Here is a 26,548-nt window from a genome sequence, read left to right on the forward strand (position 1 = left end):
TCCCAACAATCCAAGCAGCTTCCCCCACATGCCTGCAAAGACCTAACACCCCCCCCCCCCAGGCCAACACCACCCCACCTGGACCCTCGGCTAGAAGCGCCATCACCCACTGGGCCCCACAGCTCACTCTGTCCTCCTCACCCAGCACACTGGCCTCTCTGCTGGTGCTGAGGTTTCTTGTGATCACATCCGTGCATACACTAAGATTCCATATAGGTACACACGGAACAGCAATGTTGGATTGGTAAAATGAAATAGGACCAATAAGAAAAAAAGTTCAAGAAAGCAACAGAGAGGGGAGTGAGTCATTATATGTATCAAGCACTCCTGACAAACGCTCACTACCAAAATCTCCAGTAAATGGACTGATGCAGTCTTCTCAATAAGTGACCCAAGGAGGTACCCAAGAGCCAACACCAGAAAAAACACACCAAGTTACTGACTGGAGAAATGCAAGGCCCCCGGAAAGCAAAACTCCTATTAGGCAAAAATAAACAAAATAACAGTGTGAGTGGCAATGGGAAGAAACCATATACTTACTTGCTTCCTAACAAAGTTCTGCATACACCTCGACTCTGGCCATTTCCCTTGTTAACCACCCAACTGACTGTTATGGTTAATCTTAGCGTCAACTTGTCTAGGTCCTGGCATCCAGATATTTGGTCAAACACCGGTCTAGATGTCGCCATTCAGGTATCTTTTAGATGAGATTAACATTTAAATTAGTAGACCCACTGAGTAAAGCAGATGACGTGCCATAATGTGGGTGGGCCTTATCCAGTCAGTTGAAGGCCTTGAGGAAAAAAAAAAGACATCCTTCAGACTCAAGCTGCAACATCAGTTCTTCCCTGGGCCTCCAGCCAGCTGGCACAACCCGCAGATTTTGGATCTGCCAGCTCCCACAACTGAGGGAGCCAATTCCTTACAATAAATCTCTCTCTATACACACACACCCCTATTGGTCTGCTTCTCTGGAGAGTCCTCGCTAACACAATGGTTGCTATACAAGAACCATGCTTGCTGCATCCACCTTGTGTAAGGCAAGCTAGTTGCTCCCCACCTGGTGTGGTTCAGCCCACTCTGGCCTGATGCACCTGCTGAGACCACCTGCCCACTCTCAGTATGGGAGGACACAGGAGGTAAGATGGTGAGACAGGGGCAGCGGGCAGGGGCAGCTGTTGGTCACGAACAATGTAAATGGGCTTTATTTAAAATTTAACAACTCCCCTCAATAAAACAAGTGGTCCTGAGGTGGACAGAAAGAACATAGAAAGAGATAAGACCACGGGCCAGCCTGATTGCCTAGGCCGAAGCCCTCTGCACCCCAGAACCTATGTGCCCAGGCTGCACCAGAAACCTCTGCTGAGCTGAACCCTTGCACAGTCTTCCTGCACAGGAATCGTCTTTGTTTTTTTAATTGAGATATGATTCATATACCATGAAGTTCACCCACTGAAAGTGTACAATTCAGTGGTTATAGCTTATTCAGAGCTGTGCACCATTACCTGTTCTGGAACATTTTCATCACCCTAAAAAGAAACCACACACCAATTAGCAACCACCAATCTGCTTTCAGTCTGTGGATTTGCCTTTCACAGAAACGGACCTGAACAACATGTGGCCTCTCTGTGTAGCTCAGAAAAACTTTCACTGGCGCTGTCTCCATACTGGCACTGCACTTGGTGCTTGACCGCCCCGAGGGGCATCACCCACTCCTTCACTACTGAGTACCAACTGTGCTAGGTGCTGCTCTAGGCTCTGTCTTGTTCACTGAGGCACGTGTATAGTCGCCCACGCACAGCACACACATTGCCAACTGGTGTCAGCTGCTGCTGAGTGAGGCCCTGAGTGAGGAGGGGTGTTGTACTGAAGTCAGGTCTGGGAGTCTGGAATGCAGAGCAGCCAGTACCCCATGTTGCAGAAGCTCCATCATGGCACAGCTGGAACTAAGGCACAAGGAGGGAGCACTGCCCTGCACAGGAGCGCTCCAAAGCTGGTCAGTATTTTCCCTCAGAGGAACGAACAAGATGTTTAGCCATGAGGCCATAGCCCAAGCCCCAGGAAAGGCCTGTGGCCCCATGTAAGGCCAGGGTGGAGGTGGAAGGGATGCCCCAGCGCCGCCAGAGCTGTGGAGCCTGCACAGGGAAAAGGTGAAGACAGAGGCAGAGACCGGAGCAATGTGAACACAAGACAAGAAACACTGAGGGTTGCTGGCACCCAAAAGCTGGAGAGGCTCCACCTGGAACACGGTCCTGCCAGCACCTTCATTTCAGATACAGAAAATCTTAGAGAATAAAATCCTGTGGTTTTAAGCCAGTAGTTTGTGGCAATCTATTATGGTGGCCCGAAAGAACAAATATACAAATATAGGTTTAATACCAGGAAAAAGACATTGCTGTAACAAATACCTGAATATGTGGAAGTGGCTGTGGAGGTGGTGATGGCCAGAAGCTGGAAGAGCTTTGAGGAGGACAGGAAAAGGCCAGACTGCCTTGAGACTATTGGTAGAAATGTAATTGTTTCAGGTGACTCTGGTGAGGCTCAGAGAAGAGTCACAGAGAAATCTTCAGCTGCCTTAGGGAATGCATATACCATCACAAAATAACACTAGAAGAGGTACGAATGTTAGTTAGAAATGCTCCCAGTAAAGCCTTAGGAGGGAACAAGGAACAGTGGAAAGGCGGTCCTTGCTGTAAAGCGGTAGAAAACCAGCCTGAGCTGTATACCAGGGCTGGGTGGAAGGCAGAATTAGTAAGCGAGGAACTTGGATGATTAGCAACCTCTGGGTTGTCTGCCCATGTGACAACTCCATGCCCTGGCTCTGGAGCCAGGTGTCCTTCTGTCCAAGCCTGTCCACTCCACGCTGGAGCACGGGGCTGCTGCCCCTGACCCAATACCCACCACCTCACTTTGTGGCCAAACACCTTGCTTTCTTCCAGCAGCTCCTGGTGGCCCAGATGCCACCACAGCAGGAAATAAGCCTTTTCCTGGCTCCTAGCCAGGACAGGGGAGATGACAGCCGACATGACTTCTGCTGGGACATCTTTGTCACTTACTCCTGGGCCTGTGCAGGGCCTGACATGTGCAGAGTCCACCAGGAAAGCAAGGCCAGGGTCCAATGGGACAGAAAGATTTTTCCTAGTGGGGGGGTCCCACTGGGCAGATGCTGCTGACCCCTCCACAACTCACAGTCCTGCTTCGCCAGGAAGCCCTCACTCCTCCATTCCCAAGGCAAATCCGTGGAAGGCCTTGGCACGTGCCAAGGACCTGACTCTGCCTCCAGCCAGCTGTGGCTGTGCCCAGCTCCTTGGGTCTCTGTTTCTCCATCTGCAAAATGGGGCCCAAGGCCATGTCCCAGGACAGAAGTCGACAGGGCCCGTCCATTCACAGTGCAGAGGTCAAGACCAACTGACTTTAGGCATGCAGCCAAACCTTCTGCACCTTGGCTTCCCAATTTGTGAGATGAGGGAAGTAACTGGATGCCCACAGCGTCACTGAGAGGACAAGTTATGGGGTAGCTGGAACTGTCTCACATGCTGAGCATGTTTGCTACACGTGTCACAAGTTTCTCTTGGAGAGCTGGGCATGGGGGATTGAACCCCTAAGCCAGTTATCGCAGGGTGGAAGGATGGGGGTGGGGGTCAGAGGGCACAGCACAGCTGGCCCATCAGTCACTGAACATGGACGGCAGCAGGACCAGGCACAGGGAGGGAAATGACCTTCTGTGGAAGGGGCATCTCCTATGGCGACTGTGCAAAGCCTCCTCGGCTGGGTCACACCAAGACAGGTATAGGTTGGTGCTTATCAGGGACAGTGCTTGGTGTTGTGTCCTCATGATCCAGGCTCCTCAGCCAGGCCCAAGCCTTGGCGCAAGCCTCCTGTAGGATGGGGGACGGCCATGGAGGAGCTCAGCAGAGCAGCTCAGGCAGAAGCAGCAGGGCCAGGACCAGCAGAAGAATAACTTGAGTGGGATGGGCGCGGAGTACAGACAGAGCCAGCAATCATGGGGACACTGACCAGGGCTCTAGTCTGAGTAGGCAGTGATGGAGAGCCTCCACTCCAACTAAGAACCTGGCATGGCTCCACAGTGATCCTACAGAGCTCCTACAGTGATCAGGGGCACAGGTGGGGCCTCAGGAGAAAGATGAACTGAGGATGTATGGGGGTGGGGAGTGGAAGGCTTCCTCCTGAAGCACTAACAGAAACAGCAGGAATCCTGGCCCAACCAGACCTGTTCTTTAATAGCAGTGTGTGGGACTGGCTGAGATCATTTCCTGACACCAAAGCCAGTAGTCAGCAAGTCCCCCGCCACGCTCCTGACTGCCCCCTTCTAGAAGGGTGAAGGAGCAGAATGAGTCTGGGCTGGGCAGAGCACCTCTACCAGCTCTTCCGGAAAAGGGTGCTTAGCCAGCAAAGAGTCTAGTCTCCAACTTGGGTGGTCAAATCTACAGCTCCAATGGCCCCTTCTCCCCACCCTGACTAGAATGCTCCTGTGGGAGGAAATGAGATCATGCACTCCCCCTGGACCCAGCCAAGTTCCTCCCAGGCCCACAAGCCTTGGTGATCTCTGATCCCAAACCAGGGTGGGTGACTACTCCCCACTGTTGCCGGATCCTGGGCTCTGCCCCAAACCTTGCCAGTGTCCCCTCCCAGCCCTGTGGGACCTTGACTGTCATACATCCTCACATCTGAGGTGTCGACCTCAGAGCTGCCCACCGCTCAGAACCATCTGCTGTTCTGGTCACCTGTCACTGCTCCCCCCCCGCCCCAACCCAGGAGAATAGAGGCCAGAGAGTGGGTCTTCCCACAGCCCAGAACAAGGCTTCTTGCCCTTCCTAATGAGAACTTGTGGGCTCTAACAACCAGGGACCCCCCCCCCCAAGGCCACAGCCAGGACTGCAGCTCATGTAGACTTCTGCTGCTCCCCTGATGCTGTCCCACCCCATCTTGCGAATGGTGGTCCACCCTCCCACCTCTCTCAGAGGGCACTAGATGCCTGCCCTCCCCTCTCCACCGGCCCAGGCCTCTCATGGCCAGGCCCCTGTCAGGGGCCGAGCTGATCCTAGGAGCTATCTGTGGTGGTCCCTTCTGATTTTGTTGTCATGAGCTGGCAGGTGGACACTATAATTCTGTTGTTCACATGAGGAACCCAGGATTCACATCAGCCCAAGGGCAGAGCTGGGATCCTGCCACCCTCAGCCCTTCCTGGACCACCATGAACCACATAAAACTGGGCTGGGAGTGGAACAACTTGTGGGTGGCCTTGCCCCCAGGAAGCACTGGCTTGTTTTCCCACTCACCCACAGTCAAGCAGCCCACCCTAGTTCTGCTGCTTACCTCCTTCAGCTCCTGGGCCACTGAGGCCAGGCGCTCGTTCTCTGACTGCGTGTTGGCAAGCACGTTGCGCAGCTGCTTCAGCTCTGTCTGCAGCTCCAGCACCTTGCGCACATAGTACTGCTCCTTGGAAGCTGACTCCTGGATCAGACTCTCCTCCCGGCTCTCGCCGTCCGCAGCCACCTTCTTATGGTTCGTGTGGGCCTGTCCAAATGCCTGCAGGAGATGAGATGCTCTTGAGAGGGAGCCTGGAGGCAACCCTGTGGCCAGACACGTGGGGGAAGAAGGGGACACAGGAGGAGCAAGATACCTAAGGGCTACACGAGGGCTGTGAGGTTATAGAAGAGCTGGGAGTGGGGCTAATGAGGAGCCCTGGTGGGATGGGATAGAGGGACAGGCTGGAGGAACTGGGGCGAGGCAGGGATAGGAAGCCCCAGCCACCATCTCTGCCAGTGTGGCTCCCATCAGCAGATTGGCCCCACTTCGGGGCCAGGAAGGGAAGTCCCCAGAACCAGGGTGCGTCTGAGGTCTCCCTCCAGATATGGAAACCGAGACTCAGGGAAGTGTCCTTCCCCTGCCTGATCCTGATTCACTCATCCTGGGAGACACCTGTGCCTGGGGAGGCCTGGGAAGGTGGAAGCCCAAGCCCGGCACAAGTGAGGGGACAGGAGTGTGAACCAGAACACTCAGAATCAGCCAACAGGTCCCCATGTGTGTCCTAGTCAGGAGACCCTGCCCACCTGTCCAGGGCCTGAGCACAGAGATAAAAATACCAGAGGAGAGAGGACCCACCATCCCCAGACCCAGCAAGAGCTTTGGGCTGTAAGAGGCAAAGGAGCATGTGGCTGGCTCAGGGAGGAGCCCCCATGGGCAAGTACAACCAGGATTGGTGCTGGCCTGCCCAAGTCCATGCCCCAGGTCCCGGCTGGCTTGGACCTGCCATCGTCCCGTGTCCCCCCAGGTGTCACGGCCCCTAGTAAGCACTTTTGCTTCTCTTTCCCTCTCACCCTGCACCATCACAGTAGCCAGGACGTGACCCACATAGGCCTGTAGTGTGTGTCCTCCCCAGGGGCTCCCTTCCCACTGGCCACCCCATGCAGGCCTCTGAGGGGAGACCTTGTCTCTTTACAGGGCTCCTGGCTCACAGAAGAGAAATAAAAGAGAGAGGGCTCCTAAGGAGCAAAGAAAATGATGCCTTTATCTCGAGAGAAAGAGAAACATTTTCATTCACTTATTATTTAATATGAAGTCTAGGAATTTAGTCCAAGAAAACAACTGGGAAAACGTGCAACGCCATGTATAAGGATGTTACTGAGCAGGACTGTTTGTAATATAAAAAATCAAAATGTAGAAAGTGTCTTGTTTCTCTGTCAGCAGGGGACTGGCTAAATAAAGTTGGGTAGGGTATGGTCAGGGTAACTGGTCTCCCTCCCAAGAGTGAGTCTTGTTCATCTGCTCTCAGCCACTGACAACCTGCTCTGTGAAGACACAGGCTCCTTTTTAAATCAAGTCAGCTCAGCTCTATGATTTCTGTTGCTGTCCTCCACCTCTTCCATCCTGGTCCCAGGGAAAGTCTAAAGCACAAATCTGTGTCTACATAGGACCTGCCGTATCCTGGGTCGCAGCCCCAACCCCCAGCTGCACACCAGCCCTGGGCGAACCAGAACTTGCCAGAAGTGCAGGAAGAACCCAACCCATGGGGCAGGTGTACTGGAAAGCATCAGCCAGGTCATGGGTGTCTCTCCAAACATCGAGACAAGCCTAACCGGGTAAACAGAGCAGAACACGCCCTTGAATCTCGAGCTGGGGCACCGACATCTCCTGAGGCACCATGTCATCCTCAGAGGCTATCCTGAGGTGGGATGGCTAAACACGCGTGCGCACACACACACACACACATTCACACCTTGGCCTGAATCTTCACCTCCACCCAGCTCCCAGCCTGGGGCCCATGAGCACCCAGGCAGCTTTTCAAAGACAATGGAGCTGGAGACTTACACCTCCCTGCCAAGACAAGACACTCACAGAGTCTGGATCTCCCTCCCATGTGGAAAACTAAAAACAACTGGGAAGTTTATGTGACTAAGCAATAGTTTTCAAGTCACTGAACACCAGATAGTGAGAGGCAGGGCACAGGTAAGCTCCATGACACCCCCCACTCCTCCGCGAAGGAACTTCAGCCACCGTGCAGAAAGAAACTGAGGCCTGGCAGGACTGAGAGAAGGAGGTGGTACTGGAAGACAGTGAGTGGACAAGGCAGTGAAGGCAGTAGACCTTTGAACAGAGGGGCCCTCAGTCCTCGCAGGGGACAGTCAGTGCAAGCCTGTGAGGAAGCCACCGAAGCCAGGAAACAGCCACCCATAGGGACAGAGGCTGTAAGCAGCACTTGTTCCTACCAGCAAGAGGGAAGCCCTAACCCACAGGCAGCAGGTAGAGCCCTTGCAGGTCAGGGCAAAGTGGAGCTGGGGAAATGCTCTCTGGTCCCGACCAACAAAGCTTAAGGGCAAAACCTGAAAGGATCAAACTATATCCCAGAATAAAGCACATGAACACACACAGGAACAACCGCACCATCTCCCAACACACTGAAACCCAGAACCTGGCACCCAATCACTGGCCAGTCCACGAGGAAAGGAGAGGACAGAGTGACACAGTGACAGAGCCGGGAGACAGGGCGGGACTGACTTCTACCGGCTCAGGAACACTGAGCCATGCCAAGCAGCAACCAAAGATAGAGGAGATGGAATTACAAGGTGTGAGATGAAAGGGGCACTGGATGGGACTAATGGAAAACTGCACAACACAGATTAGTAAACTTGAAGAAACAGCAATGAGACTACACAAAATAAAACACATAGACAAAAAAAAGACTAAAACACCAAACACAGTGTGAGCGAGCTGTGGGATAACTGCAAGGAGCCCAACACACGGGTAGTTAAGAGTCCCTACGGGAGAGGAAGAGATGAGGATAAAAAAAAACTTCAAGAAATAATGACTGAAATTTTTCCAAATTTGATGGAAACTATAAATCCACAAATCTTAGCAGCTCATCAACCTCCAAGCACAAGAAATAAGAAGAAAACTGCACTAAACATATCACAGACTTGTTTAAAACCGGTGATGCAGGAAAAAAAAAAAACTAAAATCAGTCAGAGGAAAAAGGACACAGTACTTATAGAGAAGGAAGCATAAGGATGACACAGGATTTCTCTGACAAGCCTGGAGACAGTGGAGCAACATCTTGAAAAAACAAAACAAAAAACTTATTAACTGTAGCTCCATACCCAGTGAGAACTGTTCAAAAATAAAGGTGAAATAAAGACTCCAGACATATAAAATCTGTAAGAATTCATCACCAGCAGATATGCATTACAAAGTGCTAAATAAAATCCTTCAGAAGAAGAAAAACAATACCAGATGGAAATCTAGATTTACAAGGAGTTAAAAGCACCAGAAATGGTGACTACGTGAGTAAATATAAAAGACTTGTTCTTCTTCTTATGTAAATCCCTTTAAAAGATAATTAAGAGATTCAATGCAATCTCTATCAAAATTCCAATGACCTTTTTTGGCAGAAATGAAAATTTATACAGAACTGAAAGGGGCCCAGAACAGCTAAAACAATATTGAAAAAAAACACAGTGGGAGGACTCATATTAAGTTTTGAAATTCTCAAACTTAAGATTTCAAAACTTAATATAAGGCTACAGTGATCAGAACAGTGTGGTACTGGCATAAGGATAGACAATATAGACCAACAGAAGAGTCCAGAAATAAACACTCATATATGTGGTCAATTGATTTTTGAGAAGGGTGCAAAAATAATTCAGTGATGAAAGAATAGTTTTTCAACAAATGGTGCTAGGACACATGGAAATCCACATGCAAAAGAATGAAGCTGGATCTCTTCCTTACATCATATATAACAATTAACTCAAAATGGATCAGAGACCTAAATGGAAGACCTAAAACTACAACTCTCAGAAGAAAATAGGGATAAATCCTCATGACCTTGTTGGCAATGGGTTCTTCCATGCGACACTAAAAGCATGAGTAACAAAAGAAAAAAACAGATAAATTGTACTTCATAAAAATTTAAAAATCTGTGTATTAAAGGACACTATCAAGTGAAAAAACAACCTATACAACAGTAGAAAATATTTTTAAATTTTGCATTTGATAAGGGTCTAGTATCCAGAGCATATAAAAAAAGGCAATCAGCTCATAAAAAGATGCTCAACATCAGCAGACATTAGGGAAATGCAAGTCAAAACCACAATGAGATAGCACCTCACACCCACTAGGATGGATATAATTGAAAAATAAAATATAAAAAAAAGAAAAATAACAAGTGCTGGTGAAGGTATGGAAAAACTGGAGCCCTCATACATTGCTAGTGGGAATGAAAAATGGTGCAGCTGTTCTGGAAAACAGCCTGACAGATCCTCAGAAAGTTAAACACAGAATTACCATATGATTCTGCAATTCCACTCCTAGGTATAGACTCAAAAAAAAAAAAAAAAGAAAATATATATCCACACTAAAACTTGTACACAAATGTTCATAACAGCCAGTAAGTGGAAACAACCCAAATGTCCAGCAATTGACGAAGGGATAAATAAAATGTGGTCTATCCATACAATAGCGTATTATTTGGTAATAAAATGAATTACTGATACACGGTACAACATATATGAACCTTGAAAATATTCTGCTATGTGAAAAGAGCTAGTCACAAAGGGCCACATATTTTATGATTCCATTTATATGAAATGTCCAAAACAGGCAAATCTATAGAGATAGAAAGCATATCAACGGTTGCCCATGGTGGGGGGTAGAGTTGGGAGGTTGGAGTGGGTGACAGTTAAAGGGGTATCTTTTGGGGCTAATGAAAACGTGCTAAAATTGGTTGTGGTGATAGATGCACAACTTTGAATATAAAAGCCAATGAACCATACATTTTACATGAGTGAATTGTATGGTAAGTGAATTATATTAATAAATAAAGCCGTTAAAGTTGTTCAAAGAAGTTAAAGAATGAAAAAAGATAAACCACGCTAACACTTATCAAAAGAAAGCTGAAATGGCTCTATTAATATCAGATAAAGTCGATTTCAAAGCAAAGAATATCACCAGCAACAAAGAGGGTCATTTCATAATAATAAGGAGTCTAGAGACTTCTCTGATGGCGCAGTGGTTAAGAATCTGCCTGCCAATGCAGGGGACACGGGTTCGATCCCTGGTCCGGGAAGACCCCACATGCCGTGGAACAACTCAACTACTGAGCCTGCTCTCTGGAACCCGTGAGCCACAACTACCGAGCCCGCGTGCTACAACTACTGAAGTCCACGCTCCTAGACCCCGTGCTCTGCAACAAGAGAAGCCACTGCAATGAGAAGCCCATGCACCGCAACAAAGAGCAGCCCCCGCTCGCCACAACTAGAGAAAGCCTGCGCGCAGCAACAAAGACCCAACACAGCCAAAAAAAGGAGTCTAAGTCACAAAGAGAACCTTACAATTCTATGAAGCAAAACCTGATAGAACTGGGCTTCCCGGGTGGCGCAGTGGTTGAGAATCTGCCTGCCAATGTAGGGGACACGGGTTCGAGCCCTGGTCTGGGAAGATCCCACATGCCGCGGAGCAACTAGGCCCGTGAGCCACAACTACTGAGCCTGCGCGTCTGGAGCCTGTGCTCCACAACAAGAGAGGCCGCAATAGTGAGAGGCCTGCGCACCGCGATGAAGAGTGGCCCCCGCTTGCCACAACTGGAGAAAGCCATCGCACAGAAATGAAGACCCAACACAGCCAGCCAGCCAGCCAGCCATACATACATACATACATACATACATACATACATACATAAATACATACATACATACATTAAAAGAAAGGATAACTTAAAAAAAAACATCAGAGTAACTATAGAATTTAAAAAAAACTGATAGAACTGCAAGGAGAAATAGATAAATCCAAAATTATAGTTGGGAGAGTTCAACATCCAACTCCTCATATTTCTCTCAAGATTTCATAGGACAAGTAGACAGAACATCAGTAAGGACACAGAAGACATGAACAACACTATTAACTAGGTTGACCTAATTGGCATGTGTAGAATCTCCCACCCGACAGCAGCAGCACACACATTCTTTTCAATGACACATTTACCCAGACAAACCATATTCTGGGCCATTAAACATGCCCCAAAAGGATTCAGGCCATACAGAGAATTTGCTCTAACCACAGGGAATTAAATGAGAAATCAATAATGTAAAGCTCTCTAGAAAATCCTCAAATATTTGGCACGTAACCAACACATGGGTCAAAGAAGAAATCAAAAGTGAAACTAGAAAGTATTTTTAACTAAATGAAAATGAAATGAATGTGAGAATTTGTGGGATGCCACTATAGCAAGGACTTAGGAGGATATTTATAGCACTAAATGAGTATGTTACAGGAAAATAACCCCAAAAAACAAAACCAAACACCAATCCAATCAATAACCTCACTTCCATCTTAAAAACTAGACCAGGTAATGGACACAAAGCTCAAGGTACAGCTACAAGCCCTGTGGGGTTAAGCCCTTTTAACAGATGAGACGACTGAGGCTCACAAGGCTAAGAGCCTAGGCCCCAGGTGCAAAGCTCCTAAGAGCCCCACGTTCACCCCAGCTCACCATGCTTCGTCTTCTCCAGACAACACTCCTCCAGGCCTTAGCCCAAACGTTCTCTGGGCCTTCTACAGACCGAGGGATGAAGGCCTTCAAGTCCTGCTTGGTGGCTGCCATGTTCCTCACCTCTATGTCCCAGACACATATTCTGTACTAAACACAGACCCTATAAATCCCGCTGGGAGCATGGTTTTAAACCCTCCTTATAGACTGTGTTTTACTTAGGGGAGGAGCTGTTTCTTGTTTACGGCTAGTCTTTGGGCCCACATGGTATGTGATGAGAGTTCAGCCAGCCCCAGTTAGAACTGTCTCTCTTTTCAGCTGTGTGCTTGTGTATTCACTGTTTGTTGTTGCTCAACAAACACTGGATAGCAGGATGGTGGACTAGGACACATATTGTTATGCCCTGCCTAAAGCCCTCATGACCTCTTATCCTCTGGTGGTGGGAGTGTAACTGGTACAACCACTTAGGAAAACTATTATCTACTAACACTAAGCACACACCTGTTCTCTGACCCTGCGTGTTTATAGGAGCATTATTTACAAAAAACCCAGAAAGTTCCCAAGTTTTGTCAACAGAAGGAAAAATTATGATATAGTCACATGACGAAATACTACACAGAAATGAAAATGAGTGAATTACTGCTATTTAGACAACAGAGACGAATCTCATATAATATTGGGTGAAAGAAGCCAGACACAAAAGAGATATACTGTATGATTCCATTTATATATACAGTTTCAAGAGTACGTAAAACTAATCTCTGCTAGTATTAGGGCAGTGGTGACCGTTGGGTTGGGGGAGGGCCCTTGAAAGAGGCTTCTGGGGCTGGAGATGTTCTGATTCTTGATCTGGGTGCTTGTTATATGGGTGTGTTTAGCATCTGGAAGTTCACACTTATGCTTTGTGCTTTGTATGTTTTTCCTCAATGAAAAGTAAAAACAGAAACAAAAAACTAGAAGAGCACATGAAATTCAAAGAAAAAAAGGAAGTAATAATGATCAGAGTAGAAACGAATGAAATAGAAAAAATATAGATAAATTAATTCAAAAGCAAGTGCTTTGAAAAGATTAATCAAATTGATAAATCTCTAGCCAGAATAACTGGGGTGGGGGTAAGGAGCACCACAAACATTAAAAAGCATAATAAGGGAATGTCACGAGCAGCTTTATGCCAACAAACATGACAACTTAGATGAAATGGACAAATTCCTTGAAAGACAAAAACTACCAAAGCCCACTCAAGAAGAAATAGATTATCTGAATAGTCCTATATGTACTAAAGCAATTGAATGTGTAGTTAAAATCCCCAAAGAGAACATTCTGGGTTCAGATGGCTTCACTGGTGAATTCTACCAAACATATAAGAACAACATAAATCCAACTGTACACAGATTCTTTCAGAAAACTGAAAAGCAGGGAATACTTTCCACCTAATTTTATGAGACCAGCATTATCCTGTAACCAAAACCAAAGACAGTACAAAAATCTACCAATAGGGCTTCCCTGGCGGCGCAGTGGTTGAGAGTCTGCCTGCTGATGCAGGGGACACGGGTTCGTGCCCCGGTCCGGGAAGATCCCACATGCCGCGGAGCGGCTGGGCCCGTGAGCCATGGCCACTGAGCCTGCGCGTCCGGAGCCTGTGCTCCGCAACGGGAGAGGCCACAACAGTGAGAGGCCCACGTACCGCAAAAAACAAAAACAAAACAAAACAAAAAAAATCTACCAATATATAAAAAGGATAAGGAACCATGATCCAGAGGGGTTTATCCAAAGAATGTAGTGTTGATTAGCAATCACTAGAAAAAAAACAATGTAATTCAGTATATTAAGACAAAAAAAGAAAATCTATGGGATCATCTCAAAAGATGCAGGAAAACCTGACAAAATTCGATATTCATCCCTGATAAGCACTCTCAGCAAACAGAAGGGAGCATCCTCAACCTGATAAAGGGCATCTTCCAAACACCTGTCAGCTAATATTTAATGACGAAAAACTGAGTCTCCCTGGTTCTGTTCAACCTTGCACTGGAGTTCCCAGCCTACAGTGCAATGAAACAAGAAAAACCAAAGGCATCTAGATTGGAAAGGAGGAACTAAAGCTGTCTTTATTTACACATCACACAACAGTCTGGATAGAAAATCCAAAGAATTCTACAAAGAAGCCACTAGAACTAATAAGTGAGTTCAGCTAGGCTGCAAGACACAAGATTAATATACAAAAATCAAGCTTATTTCTATATGCTAGGATTGAACAATCAGAAAGTGAAAAAATTTTAAATGTTATTTACAATAGCATTAAAAATATTAAATGCTTATGCTTAAATCTGACAGAAGATGTGCAAGACCTATACATTAAAAGCTACAGAATATTGCTGAGAGAAATTAAATCATGGAGAGATATACCTATTCATGGGCCAAAAGACTCAATATTGTTAAGATGTCAATTCTCCACAAGTGGATCTTTTAATTCATCACAATGCCAATCAAAATCCCAGTATTTGTTTTGGTAGAAATTGAACATCTCATTCTAAAATTCCTATGGAAATTCAAAGGACCTAGAACAATCAAAATGACTTTGAAAAAGAACAACAAAGGAGTAGGACTAACATTAACTGATTTCAATATTATAAAGCTATAGTAATTAAGAGAGCATACTATTGGCATAAAGATGGACAAACAGAGGTACTGAACAGAACAGAGAATCGAGAAATAGACCCATACGTATGGCCAACTGACTTGACAAAGGTACAAAGGCAATTTGGTGAAGAAGGGATAATCTTTTAACAAATGATGATGGAATAAATGAATATCCTTATATAAAAAAATGAGCTACAATCCATACCTTACAGCATATATGAAAAGTAATTTAAAATGGATCATAGGCTCAAACATTGAAAATATAAGACTTCCAGGGGAAAACAAGATAAAATGTTGGTGACTTTGGACATGACCCACAGAAGGAGAAACTGGTAATCTGGACTCCAAAACTACAAATTTGTGCTGTTAGGCAAGTTAAGAGAATGACAAGTCACAGACTGGGAAAAAAATGTTTGCAAATCAGACATTTGATAAAGGATTTGTATCCAGAATATAAGAACTCTCAAAACTCAGTAAGAAAAATAACCCAATAAAAAATGGGCAGAAGAGGGGCTTCCCTGGTGGCACAGTGGTTGAGAGTCCGCCTGCCGATGCAGGGGACACGGGTTCGTGCCCTGGTCCAGGAAGATCCCACGTGCCACGGAGCGGCTGGGCCTGTGAGCCATGGCCGCTGAGCCTGTGCGTCTGGAGCCTGTGCTCCGCGACGGGAGAGGCCACAACAGTGAGAGGCCCACGTACCGCCAAAAAAAAAAAAAAAAAAGCCTGACCCTATCAAGGTTGGCATGAGGGTGGAGCAATTAGAACTCTCCTACATTGCTGATGGGGAGAGTAAAATGGTACAACCACTTTGGCAAAGAATCTGGCAGATTCCTAAAAAGTTAAGCATACATCTGACATATGGCATAGCCATCCACTCTTAGGTATTTACCCAAGAGCAATGAAAGCATAGTGTCTATACAAAGACTCATATAGGAATGTGTATATCTGTAACAGCCAAAACAAAACAAAAAACTCAAAACAACCCAATGATCATCAATAGGAAAATAGATTTTTTAAAGTGTGGGGAAAAAAAAAAAAAGTGTGGAGCAGCCACACAATGGAATGCTACTCAGCAATCAAAAAGGAATAGCTATCGATATGCACATTAACAAAGGTACACCTAAAAATTACGTCAGACCAAAAAAAAAAATTGTATGTGTTGTATGATTCCATTTATTTAAAACTAGAAAGTGCAAACAAATGTATATGTCATGGTCGCCTGGGGATGAGGAGGAAAGAAATTACAAATGGGGATGAGGAAACGTGGGGATGATGAATACCTTCATTATCTCGATCACACTGTGGACCTCATGAGTATACACCTATATGAAAACTTACCAAACTGAATACTTTAAATATATGCAATTTATTGTATTTCACTTATACTTCAATAAAGCTAAGACAAAAACCTGGATGTCTCTGAAGCATCAACCTGGAGACCTCACCCTTATGCTCACTGCCCCAGCTCACAGGCCAGGAGGCTGAAGTTGGGAGAAGTGGAGACTATCTATGCCCCTGGTCACTCAGCCCACCTGTCTGAATTTCTTCTGACCAAAGCATCCTTACTCCTACCTTGCACCATCATGTGCAGGCTTGAGTCTATCTCAAAACCTGCCTCCCTATCCCAGGAATTGCTCAGAGCAGCACCATTTACCATGTGATTGGGGTGTCCAGCTGCGGATATGCTTGTCCTCGCCTCACGGCACACTTCCCAGGCCGGTGCCTATTGGAGGGCCTCCAAAAGTTTCTGGGCAGCTCAGGGGCCCAGCTTTGGCCTCCATCCCAGGTCTGTCCACAAAATTCCCTGGCCACTCTGGGGAAGAAAGGCAATGACCTCCTGGACCACAGCGTGCCTGTTTTGACTCTGAGGCAGCGGTGGTAGTGCCTTTGTGATGTCCCCTCAGGGCTGCTCCAGCTGCGAGCCGGCTGACACTGTTCCTGACACAGGATTGCAGCCCATACCCTGCCCACTGCTCCGAAGCTTCCCAGGCCCAGTGAGCTCAGTTGTGAGGTCACGCTGGGCCTTGCTTCAAGTACGTCCACATTTATGTGGACACCTGGAGCCAGAACCAGACATGGTGGGGGAGGCTGCATGTGCCAAATGGGAAGGGGGCCAAGGGCAAGCTTCAGCCCAGGAAGGGGAGCTGCAGGGTTCCAGGGGTAAGATTTCAAAGCCAAATGTGGTGGGAAGAGGGGCCAAAGCCCGGGGAACGGTGTGAGCACATGCCAGGCAGGAGATCCCAGGCTCTCTGGGAAGTATCAGGAGCCGCTTTCTGAGAATGGAAGAGTTGAGAGTCTCAGAGACCACAGGGACAGCCTGGGCAGGAAGACCCAAGTGGGGAGCAGAGGGGCTGGGTGGGGATGGGAGTCAGGCCTGGGGGCTTCCCCAAGTAACTTAGCATGCTGCCTAGTTTCTGTGGAGTGGCAACAGTGGTGAGGGCTCAGAGACCAGGGCACTTGCACACCTTGGTAAACGAGACCGGTACCACCCTGACCCTCCCTCCCTCAAGCCTGAAGTCTCACTGCGGGAGCCCTTAGAGACAAGAGAGGATGAGTTCCTGTCACGAAGTTCAGGCTCTGGGCGGCCCCACCTTGCTGTCCAGTGCAGCCACCAATCTCGGTGTGTTGGCAGTGAGGCATCGAGGGCAGCATGGTCCAGAGCACAGGGCACCCAGAGAGCAGGACACAGAGGGGATGGAGTGAGTGCAGGGAGGGTGACAACTAGCGGACCATCAACTGTTTATGAGGGTGGGGTCTTGGCAGGGAGCAGACTCCCATGAGGACATTCATGCAACAAACCAAACCTCTGCTTCCACCAAGGGCTGGGACCCACCAGTAGACAAACAGCCCCCCTCCTGCCTCTTCCACCTGATGAGAAGAATGGAGGTCAGCACACTGTGGCCCATGTCTGGTCCAAGCCTCATTCTACAGCTAAAGTTGTACTGGAGCGCAGCTAAATGGGAAAGCTGAAGCAGGCTAGCATGATGCTGGGGCTTCTGCCTTCAGTCCATGGGTGTGAGGCCCCCATGGCCCACACGGGGGTCAGCGACTGGACAGGGACCAAGAGCCTGGTGTCCACAGGGAGTCTGTGGACTTTCCAGGTAAAAGGCCCCATCTGCCTCTCCCTAACTTGCCTGGATCAGGGCACAGACCTCAGGACCCTTCGGACACAGAAGGTCCCTCCAGAGAAGCCCTGGCTGCCACACAGGCTCTCTGGGTGGGGCATCCAGGGCAGAGACAAGGACAGGAGGGAGGGAACAGGGAGTCAAACAGGAAGAGAGCTGAAACAGCTCCATACTCTCAGCACCAAAATCTGTATTAGTCAGAGATGCCCAGAGAAATGAAAGCAAGAGAATATATGTAGACACACATAAGAGGAGACTTATTATAGGAGTTGGCTTAGGCAGTTACGGAGGCTGAGAAGTCACACAATCTACTGTTTGCAAGTTGTAGACGTGTGGCGTAATCAGTCTGAGTACAAAGCCCAGAGAACTAGCAGCATCGGTGCCTGAGGGCAGAAGGTGGACATCTTAGCTCAAGCAGAGAGTGAACTGACCTTTCCTCCACATTCTGTTCCAATCAGTCCCCCAATGGATTGGATGATGCCCGCCCACACTTGAGGAGGCATCTACTGAATCAATGCTAATCTCTTCCAGAAACATGTTCACAGACACAACCAGAAATGATATTTCACCAGCTATCTGGGCATCCCTTAGTCCAAACAAGTTGACACACAAAATTAACCATCACACAGGCATGGGGTGTGTTGCAAGGACCCTCAACTCTGTTGCTGTGGTGTGAAAGCAGCCGTAGACAACAGAGGCAAAAATGAGTAAAATGTTATTTACAAGACCAGACTGAAAGCCAAATATGGCCCTCAGGCAGCAGTTTGCTGACCCCTAGTCTGGGCCAGCACCTCGTCATCACCTGGCATCCACTTTCTGTGGCTCACTATAGAAAAACTATTAAGTGTATGTTGAAGGGGCCCATCCCTAAGCCAGGTGCAGAGGAGAAAATGTGCATCGGATCAGAGCCTGGAAGGATGAGGGGTGCTGCAGGTGCAGGGATGGGCATGACGAAAGCCCAGGGCAGGACAAGGTGGGCTAGGAGGAGAGCTGGGTCCTTATGCCATGCCTCTGAGCCCTGAACAAGAAGGCCCCTTCCTCCTCGGCCACGGCAGACCCTAGCACTCACTGGGCAGGAAAGAAGGTATGAGTACTGTGGCATCTGCTGCCTTTGCTCCATCCTGGCTGTGAGTCTGGACAAGTCCCTCCCCTCGCTGAGCCCAACTGTAAACTGGGCTGTGTGTAGAATGTCCAGTCCCAAGCCAGCTGATGGGCCCTGAGCCCCAGGTGAAATAAGCCCCATTGAGCCCACTTATGAAGACTGCCAGGGCTTGAAGAGTGACCCTGGGTGAGAGTCTGCTCTGCAGTGTCCTCACTGCCCACTCCCCTTCCCATCAAGAGAACAATGTGAGCATTTCTGCAATGAGCACGGGTTACCAGTCCTAGCTCAAAGAGGTTGATCCTTAGTCTCTGACACACCTACAAGGGGCCAGAAACAAGTCTGCATGAGGGGACTGAGCACAAGCCTGGCTCCTGACCCTAGCAGGGCAGAAGCAGCAGTGGGAACCAGGCTGCAAACAGGGCTGCTCTGGAGGATCTTTCTTCCTGACCCAGCCTGGCCATCTTGTTAGCAGAGAGGGTAGAGGGTCCCTGGAGAAAGAATCAGGCATGGCTTTCTTGACATAAGAGAAGCCATTTCTGGCCAAAGACATTTTGTGATCTAAGCCTGGTCACAGCGCTTGCCCTTGAGCAGGTCTCAGTAATTATCTTAAAGGAAGAAAAGAATGCGGGAACAAATTATTCCCTATTATCAAGTAAGAGAAGTAATAATAACAAGGATAATATATATTTGTAAAGACCCCCAATTCTGTTTCAATGGTAAAGATTGGCCTGAAGTGCTCAACCAACAGATCAAATGGAACCTAAGGGATGATGATATGGACCTTTTCTGACCCTTGTGACTTCCAACTAATGCTTGGACTCTATCGAGCTGTGCCCCAATTCTATGCTGATTTCTCCTTTGCTCTGGTCCCTTTATGAATATGCATACACTGCCCAAGCCCCTTCATGAATATGCATGTGCCATTATCTTAAAATTTCCCCAATTTAAAAAAAAATAAATTTATTTATTTTTGTTTATGATTTTTGCCTGTGTTGGGTCCTCGTTGCTGCGTGCGGGCTTTCTCTAGTTGCGGCGAGCGGGGCCTACTCTTCGTTTGCAGTGTGCGGGCTTCTCACTGCAGTGGCTTCTCTTGTTGCGGAGCACGGGCTCTAGAGCACACGGGCTTCAGGAGATGCGGCGCATGGGCTCAGTAGTCGTGGCTCACGAGCTCTAGAGCGCAGGTTCAGTAGTTGTGGTGTACGGGCTTAGCTGCTCCGCAACATGTGGGATCTTCCCGGACCAGGGCTCGAACCTGTGTCCCCTGCATTGGCAGGCAGATTCTTAACCACTGCGCCACCAGGGAAGCCCAAAACTTCCTCAATTTTTGAGGGAATTTTATGATTGTTGAATTCTCTATATTTGTTCAATACAGTGTAACATCACTTAGGAATTGAACTTCTTTTCTGTGCAGCATAATCTCACAATGCAGATGGCAAAGTGTCATTTTGATGGAGCTCTTCATTTCCCCATATTGTCCGGCAGAGGGCGCCTTATGTGGAAGGCAGCCTTGATCGTTTTTTGATGATTATTATGGACTGAAACACATTATTCAGAAATGTGGTAGATTTATCTTCAAAAATTATAAGGCTCTTTAGAGGATAGTTATATGCATGTGTACTTTTAAACTGTATTGTAATTCACACATAATTTGTTCCACACAGGAACGCCTACACTGAGAATCATTACACTTTTTCAGGTCAACATTCTTTAAAAATTATCTTAGCTTGGGCTTCCCTGGTGGCGCAGTGGTTGAGAGTCCGCCTGCCAACGCAGGGGACATGGGTTCATGCCCCGGTCCGGGAAGATCCCACATGCCGCGGAGGGGCTAGGCCCGTGAGCCATGACCACTGAGCCTGCGCGTCCGGAGCCTGTGCTCCGCAACGGGAGAGGCCACAACAGTGAGAGGCCCACGTACCACAAAAAAAAAAAAAAATTATCTTAGCTTGCTTTATATTATTAACTAGTTAATTATTATTGCAAATAACCTTACATACTCTTTCTTAAAGGTATGAAGTGAGCAGATACTGGCCAAATAGTTTATACACATAGGTATTTTGCTATGTCTGTATCAATTAATATAGAAACCATAAAATACACCCATTTTAAAATCATATCTTATAAACCTTTAGAAATAAATGTAACATAAAAAATAATTTACTCCTGTGCCTACCTTCTTTATAGGTAAGAAGACAGACCACATTTACATTTTCTTTGCCCTTTTTCTTTAAAACTGTATCTTTATTATATTGCCTGCAGAATTACATTTCCTCTTGCCTCTTTTCACTGACAAATCTGATAGGGGTTCTGCCACACTATCCAGCTCAGAAATATTCTTGAGTAATAAAGTGAAAATAATATTGAATAAGAAAAGAAAAAAACAAAAAACGTCCCCAATTTTGATGTTCAGGGAGACACTGCTTTGGGAAAGATCCCTGGTACTCTCCTTACTTGCTGCCAAGTAATAAACCCTTCCCTCTCCTGCTCTTTGGCTTGGTCGTGTCTTTTGGCTTGATATCCACCAAGAGGTGAACCAGTTTTTCGGGTGATGATCTGATACAGCAGGCACAATACATGCCAAACGAGGAGAACCGGACTAATAAGCATTTCCAGGAGGTAAGGCGTGATTCCAGGAAGCAGTTTTCACAATGAAGCTTGGGATTTGGGATTCTCAACTTGCTTGTTGGAATTCCTGGGCTTACCCAGCCCTATCCACTCACAGCAGTTCCCACCTCTTCCTGAAGGGCTACCAAGCAGGGTGTGGGCATCCTGGAAATTCCCGACTTCTGTTAGCTGCCCATCCAGGCCCCTCTGTTGGGTTTCCTTCCTAATCCTGTTCCTGGGACCAGGGGCTGGGGATGGTCATTATGTACCCACCCCACATCGTCTTCCTGTGCAGGCTTATAGGAAACCCCACTGGCTAGCTTCACAAGGACCTTTCCAGGTAGCATTCAGTTTGCCTTTAGCAAGAGCATGCTTACTGAGTGTCTGGCCTCAGGTGGGTGCCAGTGGTACCAGGAGAGCCAACACTGTCAGGCCCTCAGGACCCAATTCTATCCCAGCTGGGACTCCAAAGCCTGGCATCCTGGGGAACCACTTGAATGGACAGAAACACTGCCCACCCTCAGCTCACGAATGGTCTTGATTACTATAACCAGTCAGCACCACAGCCTCTCTCTATCCCCCAACCAGAGTGAGAAGTCCCTAAAGTGTCCCTCACTTCTTTTCTGGTTCTAAGTGGTGTCCCTACCAGAACCTCACCCTGGGAAGCAGCTCCTCAGAGCAAATGTGTGCTGAGAACCCCAAGGTGCAGGGCACCAGCCTGGGGCAGAGCTGGGCCACATGGCAGCTGGTGCTCAGGGAGGGAGGACTCCCTCCAGTCATCACTCCACATGGTCACCATCTGCTGGCACACTTGTGCCTGCTGGACCTCGCGGCCCAGGCTCAGCCCCACCTGGAGCACAGAGCACTTACTAATCAGTAGAAAGCTGTAGTTGTCTGCTTCTGCTCTGAGGCAGGAAGGAGCAGCCTTGGGAGCTGGCCTCCCTCCCAATCCTTATGCAGGGAGCTAGGTAAGGAAGAGGAACCAGTAACTCAAGTTCAGTGCAGACTGCCGCAGAAGTTGTTCAGCAGATACTGACGGCTGATGGATTTCCCCCTACCCCAAAACTAGTACATACAAACCACAGGGCTTCACCACTCGGCTGAGTCAAGGGGGATCTGGCAACTCTGAGAAATGGAAAGAAGACAGGATGGGGGGACCTGTGATGTGGGGCCACACACTCTCTGTGCGAGGTTGTCAGCCCCAAGAAACCACGTGAGCCTCATTAACCTCAAAACGGGACTAAGGCTTATGAACTGGACACAGATAACAAGCTCTATAACATTATGAGATAAAGATTTTATAGCATTAGGAGATTAAAGTCTCTCAAAGGTTGATTAAACCTATCAACACTTAATTCACTGGCCAAAACAGCCGGGTACAAAATACTGTATAATGGTAGACATGCAAGAATGTGTCAACTGGCAAAGAACTCGACTGGGGTTCAAATGAGTCAGAATTAGCATCAACGTAAAGAAGACTCAACGGAAGGCTGAAGGGCACACGCTTCCTTTCAAGCTTTTTCCTAAGGAAATGGTATCACAATGGGACAGAGTGATATCACAGTAATCTGACAAAGGGAATATAACTACATATACGTGTGCATCACTGTAGAAGAAAAATTTTTAAATATATTTCAAAAAGTTTTCTGTAAATCTAAAACTGTTCTAGAAGATAAAAGCTATTAAATAAAATCAGTTCACACCCAAACACATGGAAATTGATCTCTTAAGTAATGTCTGGACCAGAGAGGGCATACAGAACAGGAAACCAAATAAACAAAAAATAGAAAACATCTCATATCAGAACTTGGGGATCACTGCCAAAGCAGTACCGTGCTGTGGGAGGGGTTACACTAAAAATCCATATTGATGATAAAAAGAAACAGAAACTGAACAAAGTAATGAGGCAAAGGTCTTAGAAAGGGGAAGTAACACAACAAAAACCCAAAACAAAAGAAAAAAGAAAAGCCACTAAGTTAGTGTATTTTCTCAAGCTGGTGATGATTATATCCATAGGAAAAGCACCAGGGAGCTGTAAGCCAGTCCCCTCTGCCCTGCCATCCCACTCCCTGGAACTTTGAACTGTGCTGCAGGACTGGAACCTGGGACTTCTCTGTCCACTTCCACGTTCACTCACAGCACAAGACAGGATGGGGGGAGGGGAGGGAGGGGCAGTCATCACAGGCTCAATGGACACCCTGTAACTCATAGAGGAGCTCCACAAATCCTTCCTTCAAAAGCCGGTGGGGGTGGGGGGGTGTCCGAGGACACCTGGGCTGACTGTGCATGCAAAAACTTAGGTGAGACCTCAGCAAACAGAAGCCAACAGACCACCTTGAGAATCAGTCACCTGCCCCAGGAACACAAAACCAGAGGCACTAATTTAATTCAATTTTAAAAAATTGCTTTGGCGCCTGTCCAGGATCAGGATAAGCAAGCACAGTAAGTAAACCATATAGTGCTGTCAGAAGGTGAACTATCAACATCCCTGTCACAGACAAACTAATGTTTAGAAAGGATGTAAGAATGTCATCTGCACAAAGATGCTTTCAATCCACTCCTCAACTGAAGTTTTAGAAAAATGGATATGGTAACTTTCTTTCTTAATTTCATAGAAAGAGCACCTATAGCTGCAGTAAATCTACCTAGACAGATTTAAAATGAGAGCCAACTTAACAAGGAACAGAACGCGTTAATAAATAATGGACAAGCACTAGAGCCACTCCACTTAAAAGGACAAGGCAAGATAACCTCCCACCACACTTCAGAGACTGGAAGAAAGAAACAGAAGAAAGGATATGTTAATTCCGTATTGTCTGCAGGTCTGATCGTCTAATTTTCTCCAGAAAATGCGCTAAGAAACACCTCCAAAAAGGTCATTTAGAAATCTCCAATCCTCCCAAGTTAAATTAGGCTAGGAAAACGTACTTTAAAAAAAAAAATTACATTTATAATCTCAACATCAAAAAACATTAACCTTGGGCTTCCCTGGTGGCGCAGTGGTTGAGAGTCCGCCTGCCGATGCAGGGGACACGGGTTCGTGCCCAGGTCCGGGAAGATCCCACATGCCGCGGAGCGGCTGGGCCCGTGAGCCATGGCCACTGAGCCTGCGCGTCCGGAGCCTGTGCTCCGCAATGGGAGAGGCCACAACACTGAGAGGCCTGCATACCGCAAAAAAAAAAAAAAAAAAAAAAAAAAAAAACATTAACCTTGAATATTAATTTAACCAGAAAATGATATTCAAAGAAAATGATAAATAGGCTAACAAGAAGGGCTGAACCTAAAAGGGTAAGTAAGGTGCCTGACTTGTCACTTGGAGCTCATGTGTCTGGGACACCACAGCTATAAGGCTGAAGGAAGCTGCCCCAAATCCTCTGGGATTACTTGAGAGCAATAGTGCAATTTATCCAGATGATTTAGCAAAGAGACTCTCTCCCCTTTGCCTCCAATGAAAAAAAATTTAAGGTATAATTCACATACTATAACATTCACCCATTTAACATGTACAATTCAGTGGGTTTTAGTAGATTCACAGGGTTGAGCAACCATCACCACCATCTAATTTCACATTTTCATAACCCACATTTTCATTCCCCATTAGCATTCACTCCCCAGCTCCCCTCCCCCAGACCCTAAGAAACACCAATGTACTTTCTGTCTCTATGGCTTAGACTATTCAGGATATTTCATATAAAGGGAACCACACAACACGTTATCTTCTGTGATTGGCTTCTCTCATTGAGCATAATGCTTTCAAGGTTCATCCATGTTGTAGCGTGTACCAGCACTTCACTTCTTTTTACTGTCAAATACTATCCCACTGTATAGTATTACAATACAGTAAATGTGGATGGACCACATTTATTTATCCATTCATCAGCTGATGGACAATTTGTGTTGTTTCCACTTTAGGGTTGCTATGAATAATGCTGCTGTGAACACTTACATACAAGTTGTTGTGTGGACACATATTTTCATTTCCCTGGGTATATATGTAGGAGTGAACCGATGGTACATATACATGGTAATTCGATGTCTGACACTTTGAGGAATTGCCAAACTGCTTGCCAAAGCAGCGTATCATTTTCCATTCCAGTGTTGATTTCTTCACAGCCTCATCAACACTTGTTATTGTTGGTCTTTTGATTTTACCCGTCCTAGTAGGTGTAAGGTCTCCTCCCATTTAAAAAAAGATTAATATTAGTAACAATAATAGCTACCACTCTTATACTTTTCCTTAAATCTATTATTTCACTTAATGCCTAGCTCAAAGTTCTCAGGAGAATTCTGGTTCCCATTTTATGGAGGAAGAAACTAAGGGTCCCAGAGGCCGGGGCCATGTCAAGCTGTCAGCTATCATGCTCAGCTATCCTGGGCAGAAGCACAGCTGGGACTCTGGGCCATCCCTACCCCCTCACACCAGCTCCTTCTGCTGCACCAGTGTCAGAACTATTGCTGGAGGGCAGGAAGATCCATGTCCAGAATATATTAAGAACTCTGACACACCAGGAAGAAAAAAGTGGACACCCCACAGAAAAAAGGGTAAAGGTCCTGAACAGGCTCCTCACAAAAAAGGGTTTCCAAATAGGCAGTCAACATAGGAAAGGTCCATGGGGAAATGCAAACTAGCATCAGGATGGCGACTAGGACACACAGATCAGAAAGGCCAGAATTTAACATGGAAAATGCCAGTGCCCACCCTGGGTGCTATCTACATGCATGCTCACAGAGGCACAGAGTCCAACAGCACAAACCTGGGTAAGGAAGCATGGTGTGTCCACATGGACCCCTGCCAGTGATGAGTGCCGACAATCTGCAAATTCAGGCAACAGTGTCTCTAGATAGAAAATGCTGAGTGAACACACAAAACCCAAGGTCTGTAGGACTGTCTAGAGTAAGTTGAAAACAGGTAAGATCAATGTATGGGGCAGTGTCTGAATTATTAACCCTGAACAAGCATTAGAGAACAGTCTCTGGGATGCTGACAACATGCTCCTTGCTCCATCTGTGGAGCTGCATGGAAACATCAAACTGTAAAAGTATGATCTGTGTAGTTTCTATATTTTATACTCCAATAAA

At 46.9% G+C, this 26,548-nt stretch overlaps 1 protein-coding gene across 2 annotated transcripts in view; it reads right to left on the bottom strand.

Moving 5' to 3' along the window:
* BICD2 (BICD cargo adaptor 2) overlaps window positions 1-26,548 on the bottom strand; it is a 53,646-nt gene that overhangs the window by 9,631 nt on the left and 17,467 nt on the right. For both annotated transcript variants that reach the window (XM_004284112.4, XM_004284113.4), the window contains exon 2: window positions 5,338-5,550. In XM_004284112.4, the coding sequence (XP_004284160.1) occupies window positions 5,338-5,550 (213 nt within the window). The remainder of the gene's footprint in view (window positions 1-5,337; window positions 5,551-26,548) is intronic.

Source organism: Orcinus orca, chromosome 6, assembly GCF_937001465.1.
Source record: "Orcinus orca chromosome 6, mOrcOrc1.1, whole genome shotgun sequence".
NCBI lineage: Eukaryota > Metazoa > Chordata > Mammalia > Artiodactyla > Delphinidae > Orcinus > Orcinus orca.